Source organism: Mobula hypostoma, chromosome 9 (genome assembly GCF_963921235.1).
Source record: "Mobula hypostoma chromosome 9, sMobHyp1.1, whole genome shotgun sequence".
NCBI lineage: Eukaryota > Metazoa > Chordata > Chondrichthyes > Myliobatiformes > Myliobatidae > Mobula > Mobula hypostoma.
Window position 1 is genome coordinate 151,260,054 of NC_086105.1, and position 16,456 is coordinate 151,276,509.

Here is a 16,456-nt window from a genome sequence, read left to right on the forward strand (position 1 = left end):
TTATGTCCCCTGGACCAGACGTACTCCACCCCAGGGTTCTGAAAGAGGTGGCTGAAGAGATTGTGGAGGCATTAGGAATGATCTTTCAAGAATCACTAGATTCTAGAATATTTCCAAAGGACCTGGAGAATTGAAAATGTCACTCCATTCTTGAAAAAGGGAGGAAGAGGGAAGAAAGGGAATTAGCTTAGTTATCCTGACCTCAGTGGTTGGGAAGATGTTGTGAGTCCATTATTAAGGATGAGGTTTTCGGGTACTTGGAAGCACATGCAAAATAGGCCAAATTCAACATGGTTTCCTTTAGGGGAAATCTTGTCTGACAAATCTGTTGGAATTCTTTGAGGAATTAGCAAGCAGGATAGACGAGGGAGAATCAGTGGATGTGGTGTACTTGGATTTTCAGAAGGCCTTTGACAAGGTACCACACATGAAGCTGCTTAATAAGATAAAAACCCATGGTATTACAGGAAAAATATTAGTAATAGAAGATTGGCTGAATGGAAGGAGGCAAAGAGTGGGAATAAAGGGGGCACTTTCTGGTTGGTTGCCAGTGACTTGTGATGTTCTGCAGGAGTCAGTATTGGGACAGTTTCTTTTCATGTTATATGTCGATAATTTGGATGATGGAATTGATGGCTTTATGGTCATATTTACAGACACTATGAAGGAAGCAGGTGGAGAGGCAGCTAGAGTTGAGGAAGCAGAGTGGACTTGGAAAGATTGGGTGAATGGGCAAAGAAGTGGAAAAGGATCTTGGCGATTGTAGGGATGACATACAGCCGACTGAAAGCTTGAGCATGTAGCTATTAAGAAAGAAGATGTGCTGGAGCTTTTGGAAAGCACCAAGTTGGATGAGTTACCGGGACCGGACGAAGAGTACGCCAGGCTACTGTGGGAAGCGAGAGAGGAGATTGCTGAGCCTCTGGCAATGATCTTTGCATCATCAACGGGGACAGGAGAGGTTCTGGAGGATTGGAGGGTTGCAGATGTTGTTCCCTTGTTCAAGAAAGGGAGTAGGGATAGCCCAGGAAATTATAGACCAGTGAGTCTTACTTCAGTGGTTGGTAAGTTGATGGAGAAGATCCTGAGAGGCAGGATTTATGAACATTTGTAGAGACATAATATGATTAGGAATAGTCAGCATGGCTTTGTCAAAGGCAGGTCGTGCCTTACGAGCCTGATTGAATTTTTTGAGGATGTGACTAAACACATTAATGAAGGTAGAGCAGTAGATGTAGTGTGTATGGATTTCTGCAAGGCATTGGATAAGGTACCCCATGCCAGGCTTATTGAGAAAGTAAGGAGGCATGGGATCCAAGGGTACCCTGCTTTGTGGATCCAGAATTGGCTTGCCCACAGAAGGCAAAGCATGGTTGTAGACGGGTCATATTCTGCATGGAGGCCGGTGACCAGTGGTGTGTCTCAGGGATCTGTTCTGAGATCCCTACTCTTCCTGATTTTTATAAATGACCTGGATGAGGAAGTGGAGGGATGGGTTAGTAAATTTACTGATGACACAAAGGTTGGGGGTGTTGTGGATAGTGTGGAGGGCTGTCGGAGGTTACAGCAGGACATTGATAGGATGCAAAACTGGGCTGAGAAGTGACAGATGGAGTTCAACCCACGTAAGTTTGAGATGGTTCATTTTGGTAGGTCAAATATGATGGCAGAATTAATGGTAAGACCCTTGGCAGTGTGGAGGATCAGAGGGATCTTGGGGTCCGAGTCCATAGGACACTCAAAGATGCTGTGCAGATTGACTTTGTGGTTAAGAAAGCATACTGTGTATTGGTCTTCATCAATCGTAGGATGAGTTCAGGAGCTGAGAGGTAATGTTGCAGCTATATAGGACCCTGGTCAGACCCCACTTGGAGTACTGTGCTCAGTTCCGGTCACCTCACTACAGGAAGGTTGTGGAAACCATGGAAAGGGTGCAGAGGACATTTACAAGGCTGTTGCCTGGATTGGGGAGCATGCCTAATGAGAATAGAAACATAGAAACATAGAAAATAGGTGCAGGAGTAGGCCATTCGGCCCTTCGAGCCTGCACCGCCATTTATTATGATCATGGCTGATCATCCAACTCAGAACCCAGCCTTCCCTCCATACCCCGTGACCCCTGTAGCCACAAGGGCCATATCTAACTTCCTTTTAAACATAGCTAATGAACTGGCCTCAACAGTTTGCTGTGGCAGAGAATTCCACAGATTCACCACTCTCTGTGTGAAGAAGTTTTTCCTAACCTCGGTCCTAAAAGGCTTCCCCTCTATCCTCAAACTGTGACCCCTCGTTCTAGACCTCCCCAACATCGGGAACAATCTTCCCGCATCTAGCCTGTCCAATCCCTTTAGGATCTTATACGTTTCAATCAGATCCCCCCTCAATCTTCTAAATTCCAACGAGTACAAGCCCAGTTCATCCAGTCTTTCTTCATATGAAAGACCTGCCATCCCAGGAATCAATCTGGTGAACCTTCTTTGTACTCCCTCTATGGCAAGGATGTCTTTCCTCAGATTAGGGGACCAAAACTGCACACAATACTCCAGGTGTGGTCTCACCAAGGCCTTGTACAACTGCAGTAGTACCTCCCTGCTCCTGTACTCGAATCCTCTCGCTATAAATGCCAGCATACCGTTCGCCTTTTTCACCGCCTGCTGTACCTGCATGCCCACTTTCAATGACTGGTGTATAATGACACCCAGGTCTCGTTGCACCTCCCCTTTTCCTAATCGGCCACCATTCAGATAATAATCTGTTTTCCTATTTTTGCCACCAAAGTGGATAACTTCACATTTATCCACATTAAATTGCATCTGCCATGAGTTTGCCCACTCACCCAACCTATCCAAGTCACCCTGCATCCTCTTAGCATCCTCCTCACTGCTAACACTGCCACCCAGCTTCGTGTCATCCGCAAACTTGGAGATGCTGCATTTAATTCCCTCATCCAAGTCATTAATATATATTGTAAACAACTGGGGTCCCAGCACTGAGCCTTGCGGTACCCCACTAGTCACCGCCTGCCATTCTGAAAAGGTCCCGTTTATTCCCACTCTTTGCTTCCTGTCTGCTAACCAATTCTCCACCCACACCAATACCTTACCCCCAATACCATGTGCTTTAAGTTTGCACACTAATCTCCTGTGTGGGACCTTGTCAAAAGCCTTTTGAAAATCCAAATATACCACATCCACTGGTTCTCCCCTATCCACTCTACTAGTTACATCCTCAAAAAATTCTATGAGATTCGTCAGACATGATTTTCCTTTCACAAATCCATGCTGACTTTGTCCGATCATTTCACCGCTTTCCAAATGTGCTGTTATCACATCCTTGATAACTGACTCCAGCAGTTTCCCCACCACCGACGTTAGGCTAACCGGCCTATAATTCCCCGGTTTCTCTCTCCCTCCTTTTTTAAAAAGTGGGGTTACATTAGCCACCCTCCAATCCTCAGGAACTAGTCCAGAATCTAACGAGTTTTGAAAAATTATCACTAATGCATCCACTATTTCTTGGGCCACTTCCTTAAGCACTCTGGGATGCAGACCATCTGGCCCTGGGGATTTATCTGCCTTCAATCCCTTCAATTTACCTAACACCACTTCCCTACTAACATGTATTTCGCTCAGTTCCTCCATCTCACTGGACCCTCTGTCCCTTACTATTTCTGGAAGATTATTTATGTCCTCCTTAGTGAAGACAGAACCAAAGTAATTATTCAATTGGTCTGCCATGTCCTTGCTCCCCATAATCAATTCACCTGTTTCTGTTTGCAGGGGACCTACATTTGTCTTTATCAGTCTTTTCCTTTTTACATATCTATAAAAGTTTTTACAGTCCGTTTTTATGTTCTCTGCCAGTTTTCTCTCATCTTTTTTCCCCTTCCTAATTAAGCCCTTTGTCCTCCTCTGCTGAACTCTGAATTTCTCCCAGTCCTCAGGTGAGCCACTTTCTCTGGCTAATTTGTATGCTACTTCTTTGGAATTGATACTATCCCTAATTTCTCTTGTCAGCCACGGGTGCACTACCTTCCTTGATTTATTCTTTTGCCAAACTGGGATGAACAATTGTTGTAGTTCATCCATGCAACCTTTAAATGCCTGCCATTGCATATCCACCGTCAATCCTTGAAGTGTCATTTGCCAGTCTATCTTAGCTAATTCATGTCTCATACCTTCAAAGTTACCCCTCTTTAAGTTCAGAACCTTTGTTTCTGAATTAACTACGTCACTCTCCATGTTAATGAAGAATTCCACCATATTATGGTCACTCTTACCCAAGGGGCCTCTCACGACAAGATCGCTAATTAACCCTTCCTCATTGCTCAAAACCCAGTCCAGAATAGCCTGCTCTCTAGTCGGTTCCTCGACATGTTGGTTCAAAAAACCATCCCGCATACATTCCAAGAAATCCTCTTCCTCAGCACCTTTACCAATTTGGTTCACCCAGTCTACATGTAGATTGAAGTCACCCATTATAACTGCTGTTCCTTTATTGCACACATTTCTAATTTCCTGTTTAATACCATCTCCGACCTCACTACTACTGTTAGGTGGCCTGTACACAACTCCCAGCAGCGTCTTCTGCCCCTTAGTGTTACGCAGCTCTACCCATATCGATTCCACATCTTCCCGGCTTATGTCCTTCCTTTCTATTGCGTTAATCTCTTTTTTAACCAGCAACGCCACCCCACCTCCCCTTCCTTCGTGTCTATCCCTCCTGAATATTGAATATCCCTGAACGTTGAGCTCCCATCCCTGGTCACCCTGGAGCCATGTCTCTGTGATCCCAACTATATCATAATCATTAATAACAATCTGCACTTTCAATTCATCCACCTTATTACGAATGCTCCTGGCATTGACACATAAAGCCTTCAGGCGCTCTTTTACAACTCTCTTAGCCCTTTTTAATGCTTGCCCTGGATTTGTCGGCCTGCCACTTTTACTTTTCCCCTTTGTACTTTTTGCTTCTACGCTCACTTTACACTCCTCTGTCTCTCTGCACTGGTTGAGTGAACTCGGCCTTTTCTCCTTGGAGTGATGGAGAATGAGAGGTGATCTAATAGAGGTGTATAAGATGATGAGAGGCATTGATCGTGTGGATAGGCAGAGGCTTTTCCCCAGGGCTGAAATGGCTAGCACGAGAGGGCACAGTTTTAAGGTGCTTGGAAGTAGGTACAGAGGAGATGTCAGGGGTAAGTTTTTTACGCAGAGAGTGGTGAGTGTGTGGAATGGGCTGCTGGCGACAGTGGTGGAAGTGGATAAGATAGGGTCTTTTCAGAGACTCCTGGATAGGTACATGGAGCTTAGAAATTACCTAGGGTTACTCATAGCCCTCTACTTTTCTAAGGTAAGGACATGTTCAGCACAGCTTTGTGGGATGCAGGGGCTGTATTGTGCTGTAGGTTTTCTATGTTTCTAAGTGGCAGATGGAATATAGTGTTGGGGAGCGGTCATGCACTTTGGTAGAAGGAATTAGGGAAGGAAACAGAAAAGAGACTTGGAAGTCCTTGTGCAGGATTCCCTAAACTTGCAGGTTGAGTCTGTGATGAGGAAGGCAAATGCAATGTTAGCATTCATTAAGGAACTACTATACAAGGATGTGACGCTGGGGCTTTGTGTGCATTGGTCAGATTACACTTGGAGTATTGTAAGTAGTGCTGGGCCCCTTGTCTATGAAAGGATGGAGGGAGTCCGGAGGAGATTCATGAGGAAGATTCTGGGAATGAAAGGATTAACATGTGAGGAACGTTTGATGGCTCTGGGCCTGTTCATAAGAATCTCACTGAAACCCATGGAATATTAAAAGGCTCCCCCTCTCCATGCTGAACCCAAAGGAACGGCGGAGACCGATACAGTTTGGTACCAGAAGCGATGCAGGAGCTGCCAATCAGCGTTGAACACAACATATGACTTCCTTCGGGCCTTCAGCTTTGGGGTTTGCTCTCGAAGCCTTCCCCACGAGTGGGTACAGCCACAAGGCAGCAGAGGTTTGAGATCAGAGTTTTCCTTCTCCGACATGAGCTGCCAACCACAGTTGATGGGCCCCATTTGCCTCCAGCGACTGGTTTTAAGGCGCCAGTAAATCGCCTTTGCCACTTCTCCTGTCAGTAGAAATGTTTCCGCCAGGCTTGGTAGCTAGTCCACACACGAAGGCCAGGAGCTGGACTTGGTTGTCAGGGTGTCAGGGGCTACTTGAGATGCACTCCATTGGAAGAGTTTAAGAGGTGGTTGGAGCCTATTCCTACTATTCCACCCCCCCCAAAAGGATTTGAGGGGTAATTTACATCAGCCAATTAAACTACCAGCTTGTCTTTGCACTGAGGACAAAAGCAGAGCAACACGAGGTGTGAACTCCATCCAGTGCCAGAAATCAGAATTGTTCCTGGGTACACCGTCCCTCCCTGCTACACCAGTCAGCTCTGTTCACTCCTCCCTCGTCCTGCCCCTGGCCCAGCCCCAGCGGCTGGATGCCCTCCCTCTCACCTGCCCAGACCCAGACCCAGCAGCTGGATGCCCTCCCTCTCACCTGCCCAAACCCAGACCCTGCCCCAGCAGCTGGATGCCCTCCCTCTCACCTGCCTAGACCCAGTGGCTGGATGCCCTCCCTCTCACCTGCCCAGACCCAGACCCTGCCCCAGCGGCTGGATGCCCTCCCTCTCACCTGCCCAGACCCAGTGGCTGGATGCCCTCCCTCTCACCTGCCCAGACCCAGACCCAGACCCAGACCCAGCGGCTGGATGCCCTCCCTCTCACCTGCCCAGACCCAGACCCTGCCCCAGCGGCTGGATGCCCTCCCTCTCACCTGCCCAGACCCAGCGGCTGGATGCCCTCCCTCTCACCTGCCCAGACCCAGACCCAGACCCAGCGGCTGGATGCCCTCCCTCTCACCTGCCCAGACCCAGACCCAGACCCAGTGGCTGGATGCCCTCCCTCTCACCTGCCCGCATCAGTTTCAGCTGTTTCTGCCTCTCCTCCTCCATCCTGCTCCTGTAGTCTCCAAAGATGGATCTCATCACCTGTCGCTTCTTCACAAGTGGAGCCTTCTCGCTGCGCAGGGTTCTGCACGCACAGAGCGCTTCGTCAACTGTAATACAAACAAGCAGCATCATGCACACAGTGCAGGGGGACGGAATTATTGTTACTCTGCAGCCAATGCAGCGCACAAAAACAATGAGCTAGCTTATCTGCAGAGATTGATTGTGCGTCCATAAGGTAACACTAGGCACAGAAGTGTCTGTACATAAGGTGACTTGACAGGAAATAATAAAGTGGTGGGGGTTTGGGGGTGTGGAGAGTGGGTTAGTGGGTGGGGGTGTTGGTCAGCCTTACTGCTTGGGGAAAGTAACTGTTTTTGAGTCTGGTGGTCCTGGCGTAGATGCTAGGTAGCCTCGTCCCTGGTGGGAGTGGGACAAGCAGTCCATGAGCAGGGTGGGTGGGATCCTTCAGGAGGTTTGTTCAGTGAACTGCACTCTGACTTATTCCACAGGCAGGGCTAGGCTGGGCTGCAGCCCAGGGGCCCAAAATAGGTAGCTATCATCATGGCAGACAAAAAAATATGAGAGTGGAGCACAGAAAAGAAACAAGTAAAAAAGGATTGTGAGAAAGAAGCGTTAAAAAAGACATTGAAATTGACAGAATATTTTAAACCTGTTCTCGATGATGTAGCAGTACCATCGCTCTTGTCACAGTCTGAGCCCGGTGGACAAATGGAGACTTGTTCAACAGCACCAGCGTTAACACAGGACCACCGTCCTTGCCACAGTCAGCAGCTAACGTTGAAGAGGCAGACAGCATGACTTTGGGATTCCTGACCACAGAGACCTCCGAACAACCAAGTCAGGCAGCCATTAATGTTAATGTTACCGCTACTGAGGATCCTACAGCACTGATCCTGCTCGCCGGGGAAAGGAAACGTTAGATGATTCAGTCCAAGCATACTGGGCTGAGAAAGGGCCGGAGTCCTGCCAGAATAAGGATGTGGATATCAAAGCTTCAGAATGAGTATACAAATAGCAGAGACGTTTTTTCTCCAAATTTCACTTCAAACGCAAGCTCGTAAATGGGCAATGGCTCTTCTATTCCCCTTCCACCGGCTGTGTGTTTTGTTTTGCATGCTGCATCTTCAGTGATGGTAACTGTCAGTCCATCTTCGAAACTGGACTGGAAACATACCGCTGAGCGCAAAGGGGAGCATGAAAACAGCGAACACCACAGGAAAACGATACCGACCTACGTTACACTAGCGGCTGACAGCGGAAGAATAGATACAGAACTGCAAAAACAGTTCGAGTCAGTGTGTGTCTACTGGACCGACGTATTGAGAAGAGTGGTGGCGGTTGTGAAGCTTTTGGTCGAGAGGGGAGCGGCTATCCGAGGCTCCAGTGACATATTTGGCAGGCCAGATAACGGCAACTACATGGGCATTCTAGAGGTAATAAGTGAGTTTGACCCGTTTTTGAAGGCGCACATACAGAAATTTGGAAATGCAGGATCAGGCACCCCTTCATATGTTTCACCTAAAACATGTGAGGAATTTATTGAGCTCATGAGCGATCAAGTTCTGTCAGAGATCGTCAGTGAGGTGAAAATGGCCAAATACTTTTTCTATTAGCATCGATTCAAGCACAGATGTTGCACATGTAGATCAGTTCACACTCATTTTACGTTATGTGTCAACTGATGGAAACATTCAGGAGCGATTCTTATGATTTCTACCCATTGACAGCCACACAAGGGTTAGTACTCGAAGTTTCAGGAGCGATGAATATTGACATAAGCAACTGCAGGGGGCAGTGCTATGACAATGCTGCAAAAATGTCCGGTGCATACAAAGGCTTACAATCCTGCATCAAGGAAATCAATCCGCTTGCTGAGTGGATTCCATGTGCAGAACACACATTGAATCTCGTTGGAATCAACAGTGTCAACTGTTGTGTTGAAATGGCTGATTTTTTCAGCTTCGTGCAGAATGTGTTCAACTTCTGCTCCAAGTCAACTCCAGGTGGAAGGTGGTGACCGCAGGACTTCAGCCTAATGCGAACAAGCACATTGAAACTCTGAAGTCTCTCTCTCATACTAGATGGGCTGCACAGCAGAAGCCACACAGGCAGTGTGTGGAAATTATGGCAATATTCAAGATTCGTTAAAGAGCATTGCAGATGACATTAATCAGAATGTGGCAACTAGAAATGAAGCAAGGTCACTATACAAAAAAATGGACAAGCTTGAGATAGCTTTTCTGAGCAAATTGTGGCATTGCATTCTTCAGTGCTTTGGAAGTGCAAGTGTTGCATTGCAAGCTGTAAATCTAGACCTGTGTAATGCTGTGGATTTGGTGAGATCACTACGGGGATACATAGCAAGCTTGCGTGATCAATTTGATACTTTTGAGACCCAAGCTAAAACTACGTCTCCAACGTTCTCAGAAGTGTACAAAGAAGACATGCAACAACAAAGAAAATGTAAAGCCTTTCTGGGTGAACCTACAACACCTGATGTTGGCTTGTCAGCTAGAGAAAAATTTTCAGCTACTGTTTTTTCAGTCGTACTTGCAGAAATTGATTGCAGATTTGCATCATATAATGACCTTAACAACACATTTGGCATCCTAAACAATATCCCTTCTCTCTCTGTACAAGAGAGCATCTGATCTCCAAAGCAGATATTCAGCTGGCCTGGAGTTAGAATTTGTGGAGGAGATTGTCCATTTCAGGGAACTTGTAAGCGGCAAAGATATTTCATCCGCAACTGAGCTTTTATGCTTCCTCAGAGAAAAAACTTGCAGGTCATCTTCCCAAATGTAAGCATTGCTTTGAGGCTTTACCTGACTCTCTCTGTCACAAGTGCAAGTGGTGAGCGATCTTAGGCTCAGATCCACAATCAGACAGGACAGGCTGAATCATCTTACTGTGATGTCACTTGAAAGTGACCTTGTTTGGATACTGGATTTTAGTGATCTGATCAAGGACTTTGCGGTGAAGAAATCCAGAAGAACCAGGCTTTAATCTTGAAAAACAAGCATCTGACTTTGTATCTTGGCTTGTGTGTCAGTGCTGTTCCTGTTTTGTGGCAATAGGCTAATAGTGACTGTTTACAAACCTAGTAAGTAATAAGTGGTCTTTACTCTGCAAGCCACACAGCACAGTAATAGGTTAGTATGTGCTAGATCTCATTTTTCAAAAAGATTGGAGTATCGTTAAGTTTCCTAGTTTACCATAGTGCCATCTCTCTTGGCCTTTTTGTCTCTCATTACCATTTCACTTTCTCAGAACACACGGTTGAGAAAAATACCGGATAAAAATGCTTTGGCATTGTTAGAGAGATAAGGCCCATGGTATGTGCAGCAATAGCAAAATAAAGATTTAAGGTTGGGTACATCATACTTCGTCTCCCTCGTAACTTTACTAAGCCAAGTAAGCCTCAGTCAATTTTTGAATGCTTTAGATGTTGTCCTTCAAACTAAGAACCAGCATTACTTTCTGTCCTCCCTCTTAAGGCCTGTAAGTTTATAGCCTAAACCAATGTCTTGGTCTACAACAGGAATTCTGCAGATGCTGGAAATTCAAGCAACACACATCAAAGTTGCTGGTGAACGCAGCAGGACAGGCAGCATCTCTAGGAAGAGGTACAGTCGACGTTTCAGGCCGAGACCCTTCGTCAGGACTAACTGAAAGAAGAGTGAGTAAGGGATTTGAAAGTGGGAGGGGGAGGGGGAGATGCAAAATGATAGGAGAAGACAGGAGGGGGAGGGATGGAGCCAAGAACTGGACAGGTGATAGGCAAAAGGGATACGAGAGGATCATGGGACAGGAGGTCCGGGAAGAAAGACAAGGGGGGAGGACCCAGAGGATGGGCAAGAGGTATATTCAGAGGGACAGAGGGAGAAAAAGGAGAGTGAGTGAAAGAATGTGTGTATAAAAATAAATAACAGATGGGGTACGAGGGGGAGGTGGGGCATTAGCGGAAGTTAGAGAAGTCGATGTTCATGCCATCAGGTTGGAGGCTAACCAGACGGAATATAAGGTGTTGTTCCTCCAACCTGAGTGTGGCTTCATCTTTACAGTAGAGGAGGCCATGGATAGACATGTCAGAATGGGAATGGGATGTGGAATTAAAATGTGTGGCCACTGGGAGATCCTGCTTTCTCTGGCGGACAGAGCGTAGATGTTCAGCAAAGCGGTCTCCCAATCTGCGTCGGGTCTTGCCAATATATAAAAGGCCACATCGGGAGCACCGGACGCAGTATATCACCCCAGTCGACTCACAGGTGAAGTGTTGCCTCACCTGGAAGGACTGTTTAGGGACACTCCATCCTCCCACCACCCCACTAGGAATAGGGTTCCTCTGGTCCTCACCTACCACCCCACCAGCCTCCGGGTCCAACACATTATTCTCTGTAACTTCCGCCACCTCCAACGGGATCCCACCACTAAGCACATCTTTCCCTCCCCGCCCCCCGCTTTCCGCAGGGATCGCTCCCTACGCAACTCCCTTGTCCATTCGTCCCCCCCCATCCCTCCCCACTGATCTCCCTCCTGGCACTTATCCGTGTAAGCAGAACAAGTGCTACACATGCCCTTACACTTCCTCCCTCACCACCATTCAGGGCCCCAGACAGTCCTTCTAGGTGAGGCAACACTTCACCTGTGAGTCGACTGGGGTGATATACTGCGTCCGGTGCTCCCGATGTGGCCTTCTATATATTGGCGAGACCCGACGCAGATTGGGAGACCGCTTTGCTGAACTTCTACGCTCTGTCTGCCAGAGAAAGCAGGATCTCCCAGTGGCCACACATTTTAATTCCACATCCCATTCCCATTCTGACATGTCTATCCACGGCCTCCTCTACTGTAAAGATGAAGCCACACTCAGGTTGGAGGAACAACACCTTATATTCCGTCTGGGTAGCCTCCAACCTGATGGCATGAACATCGACTTCTCTAACTTCCGTTAATGCCCCACCTCCCCCTCGTACCCCATCTGTTACTTATTTTTATACACATTCTTTCTCTCACTTTCCTTTTTCTCCCTCTGTCCCTCTGAATATACCCGTTGTCCATCCTCTGGGTCCCCCCCCGCCCCCGTCTTTCTTCCCGGACCTCCTGTCCCATGATCCTCTCATATCCCCTTTGCCTATCACCTGTCCAGCTCTTGGCTCCATCCCTCCCCCTCCTGTCTTCTCCTATCATTTTGCATCTCCCCCTCCCCCTCCAACTTTCAAATTCCTTACTCACTCTTCCTTCAGTTAGTCCTGACGAAGGGTCTCAGCCTGAAACGTCGACTGCACCTCTTCCTACAGATGCTGCCTGACCTGCTGCGTTCACCAGCAACTTTTATGTGTGTCTTGGTCTACAGCTTTGAGATCTAGACTAGTACGACCTTTGCTCTTATTCTTGCCTTTTTTTGCTGGGTACAGCAGCATTTTACGGTGTCGGCAGAGACCCATCAGGGCCCCCAGCCCAGGGGCCCCAGCTCCACTAAATCCGGCCCTGTACACAGGGTTGAACCTGCAGCCTCCCTCCCCCCATCATCTGTAGACCAATTGACTTGCAGAGAGAGAGAGAGAGAGAGAGAGAGAGAGAGCTTTGCTCAGGTTGGGGACAAGAATTTTTTAAAAAGGAGCACCTTGCAGGGCTTGGTGCATTAGCAATGGACCAATTTTTGGATCATTGGGACCTCTTTTGGCGCAGGCGTGACCTGTACAAAAAGGACGGGTTACACTTGAATCCTAGGGGGACCAATATCCTGGCGGGGAGATTAGCAGGGGCTACTGAGGTGACTTTAAACTAGAATGGTTGGGGGGTGGGAATCAAATTAAAGAGGCTAGGCATGAGGAGGTTAGTTCACAACAGAGGGATGGGAACCAGTGCAGAGAGACAGAGGGGTGTAAAGTGAGCATAGAAGCAAAAAGTACAAAGGAGAAAAGTAAAAGTGGCAAGCCGACAAATCCAGGGCAAGCATTAAAAAGGGCCACTTTTCAACATAATTGTACAAGGGCTAAGAGAGTTGTAAAAGAGCGCCTGAAGGCTTTATGTGTCAATGCAAGGAGCATTCGTAATAAGGTGGATGAATTGAAAGTGCAGATTGTTATTAATGATTATGATATAGTTGGGATCACAGAGACATGGCTCCAGGGTGACCAGGGATGGGAGCTCAACGTTCAGGGATATTCAATATTCAGGAGGGATAGACATGAAGGAAGGGGAGGTGGGGTGGCGTTGCTGGTTAAAGAAGAGATTAACGCAATAGAAAGGAAAGACATAAGCCGGGAAGATGTGGAATCGATATGGGTAGAGCTGCGTAACACTAAGGGGCAGAAGACGCTGGTGGGAGTTGTGTACAGGCCACCTAACAGTAGTAGTGAGGTTGGAGATGGTATTAAACAGGAAATTAGAAATGTGTGCAATAAAGGAACAGCAGTTATAATGGGTGACTTCAATCTACATGTAGACTGGGTGAACCAAATTGGTAAAGGTGCTGAGGAAGAGGATTTCTTGGAATGTATGCGGGATGGTTTTTTGAACCAACATGTCGAGGAACCAACTCGAGAGCAGGCTATTCTGGACTGGGTTTTGAGCAATGAGGAAGGGTTAATTAGCGATCTTGTCGTGAGAGGCCCCTTGGGTAAGAGTGACCATAATATGGTGGAATTCTTCATTAATATGGAGAGTGACATAGTTAATTCAGAAACAAAGGTTCTGAACTTAAAGAGGGGTAACTTTGAAGGTATGAGACGTGAATTAGCTAAGATAGACTGGCAAATGACACTTAAAGGATTGACGGTGGATATGCAATGGCAAGCATTTATAGGTTGCATGGATGAACTACAACAATTGTTCATCCCAGTTTGGCAAAAGAATAAATCAAGGAAGGTAGTGCACCCGTGGCTGACAAGAGAAATTAGGGATAGTATCAATTCCAAAGAAGAAGCATACAAATTAGCCAGAGAAAGTGGCTCACCTGAGGACTGGGAGAAATTCAGAGTTCAGCAGAGGAGGACAAAGGGCTTAATTAGGAAGGGGAAAAAAGATTATGAGAGAAAACTGGCAGAGAACATAAAAATGGACTGTAAAAGCTTTTATAGATATGTAAAAAGGAAAAGACTGGTAAAGACAAATGTAGGTCCCCTGCAGACAGAAACAGGTGAATTGATTATGGGGAGCAAGGACATGGCAGACCAATTGAATAATTACTTTGGTTCTGTCTTCACTAAGGAGGACATAAATAATCTTCCAGAAATAGTAAGGGACAGAGGGTCCAGTGAGATGGAGGAACTGAGTGAAATACATGTTAGTAGGGAAGTGGTGTTAGGTAAATTGAAGGGATTGAAGGCAGATAAATCCCCAGGGCCAGATGGTCTGCATCCTAGAGTGCTTAAGGAAGTAGCCCAAGAAATAGTGGATGCATTAGTGATAATTTTTCAAAACTCGTTAGATTCTGGACTAGTTCCTGAGGATTGGAGGGTGGCTAATGTAACCCCAATTTTTAAAAAAGGAGGGAGAGAGAAACCGGGGAATTATAGACCAGTTAGCCTAACGTCGGTGGTGGGGAAACTGCTGGAGTCAGTTATCAAGGATGTGATAACAGCACATTTGGAAAGCGGAGAAATGATCGGACAAAGTCAGCATGGATTTGTGAATGGAAAATCATGTCTGACGAATCTCATAGAATTTTTTGAGGATGTAACTAGTAGAGTGGATAGGGGAGAACCAGTGGATGTGGTATATTTGGATTTTCAAAAGGCTTTTGACAAGGTCCCACACAGGAGATTAGTGTGCAAACTTAAAGCACACGGTATTGGGGGTAAGGTATTGGTGTGGGTGGAGAATTGGTTAGCAGACAGGAAGCAAAGAGTGGGAATAAACGGGACCTTTTCAGAATGGCAGGCGGTGACTAGTGGGGTACCGCAAGGCTCAGTGCTGGGGCCCCAGTTGTTTACAATATATATTAATGACTTGGATGAGGGAATTAAATGCAGCATCTCCAAGTTTGCAGATGACACGAAGCTGGGCGGCAGTGTTAGCAGTGAGGACGATGCTAAGAGGATGCAGGGTGACTTGGATAGGTTGGGTGAGTGGGCAAACTCATGGCAGATGCAATTTAATGTGGATAAATGTGAAGTCATCCACTTTGGTGGCAAAAATAGGAAAACAGATTATTATCTGAATGGTGGCCGATTAGGAAAAGGGGAGGTGCAACGAGACCTGGGTGTCATTATACACCAGTCATTGAAAGTGGGCATGCAGGTACAGCAGGCGGTGAAAAAGGCGAATGGTATGCTGGCATTTATAGCGAGAGGATTCGAGTACAGGAGCAGGGAGGTACTACTGCAGTTGTACAAGGCCTTGGTGAGACCACACCTGGAGTATTGTGTGCAGTTTTGGTCCCCTAATCTGAGGAAAGACATCTTTGCCATAGAGGGAGTACAAAGAAGGTTCACCAGATTGATTCCTGGGATGGCAGGACTTTCATATGAAGAAAGACTGGATGAACTGGGCTTGTACTCGTTGGAATTTAGAAGATTGAGGGGGGATCTGATTGAAACGTATAAGATCCTAAAGGGATTGGACAGGCTAGATGCAGGAAGATTGTTCCCGATGTTGGGGAAGTCCAGAATGAGGGGTCATAGTTTGAGGATAGAGGGGAAGCCTTTTAGGACCGAGATTAGGAAAAACTTCTTCACACAGAGAGTGGTGAATCTGTGGAATTCTCTGCCACAGCAAACTGTTGAGGCCAGTTCATTGGCTATGTTTAAGAGGGAGTTAGATATGGCCCTTGTGGCTACAGGGGTCGGGGGTATGGAGGGAAGGCTGGGGCGGGGTTCTGAGTTGGATGATCAGCCATGATCATAATAAATGGCGGTGCAGGCTCGAAGGGCCGAATGGCCTACTCCTGCACCTATTTTTCTATGTTTCTATATTACTGCCTGATCAATTGATTCGCGATTCATTAGCAGGAGCAAATAAAAGTAAAACAGGGTCAAAGCAGAGCAGCCATTGTGTGAGTGGACCAGTGCAGGAGTGGGAATTTGAGGCTTTGGCTCAAGGGGCTTCAGCAAGGAAGCACAGGTGAGTAGCAGGTTAGGCTTTTGTAGTGGTTGAATAAAAAGTCACTAAATTACAGCTAATTAAGTAAAGTAGGGAGGATGCAGGATCAGGAGATGTGCTGTAGCTGCATGATGTGGGAGCTGGTGGACCCCATTGTGGTTCCTGGTGACCACATCTGCAGCAAGTGTTGGCTGCTCGAGGAACTCGGGCTCAAAGTGATGACCTGGAATCTGAGCTTCAAACACTGTGACACATCAGGAGGGGAAGGGTTACCTGGATTCTCTGTTCAGGAGGTAGTCACAACCATTAGATGAGCTGCCTCAAATTCAATCTGTGGGCAGGGACAGGAGGGTGTGACTGTGAGTGAGGCGGGTAGTGGGATCCAAGAGACAGTACTGCAGG

At 46.9% G+C, this 16,456-nt stretch overlaps 1 protein-coding gene across 2 annotated transcripts in view; it reads right to left on the bottom strand.

Annotated features, from left to right (window-relative positions):
- The window catches only part of c9h8orf33 (chromosome 9 C8orf33 homolog), a 41,205-nt gene that overhangs the window by 4,513 nt on the left and 20,236 nt on the right, over positions 1–16,456 (bottom strand). For both annotated transcript variants that reach the window (XM_063059487.1, XM_063059488.1), the window contains exon 6: positions 6,946–7,092. In XM_063059487.1, the coding sequence (XP_062915557.1) occupies positions 6,946–7,092 (147 nt within the window). The remainder of the gene's footprint in view (positions 1–6,945; positions 7,093–16,456) is intronic.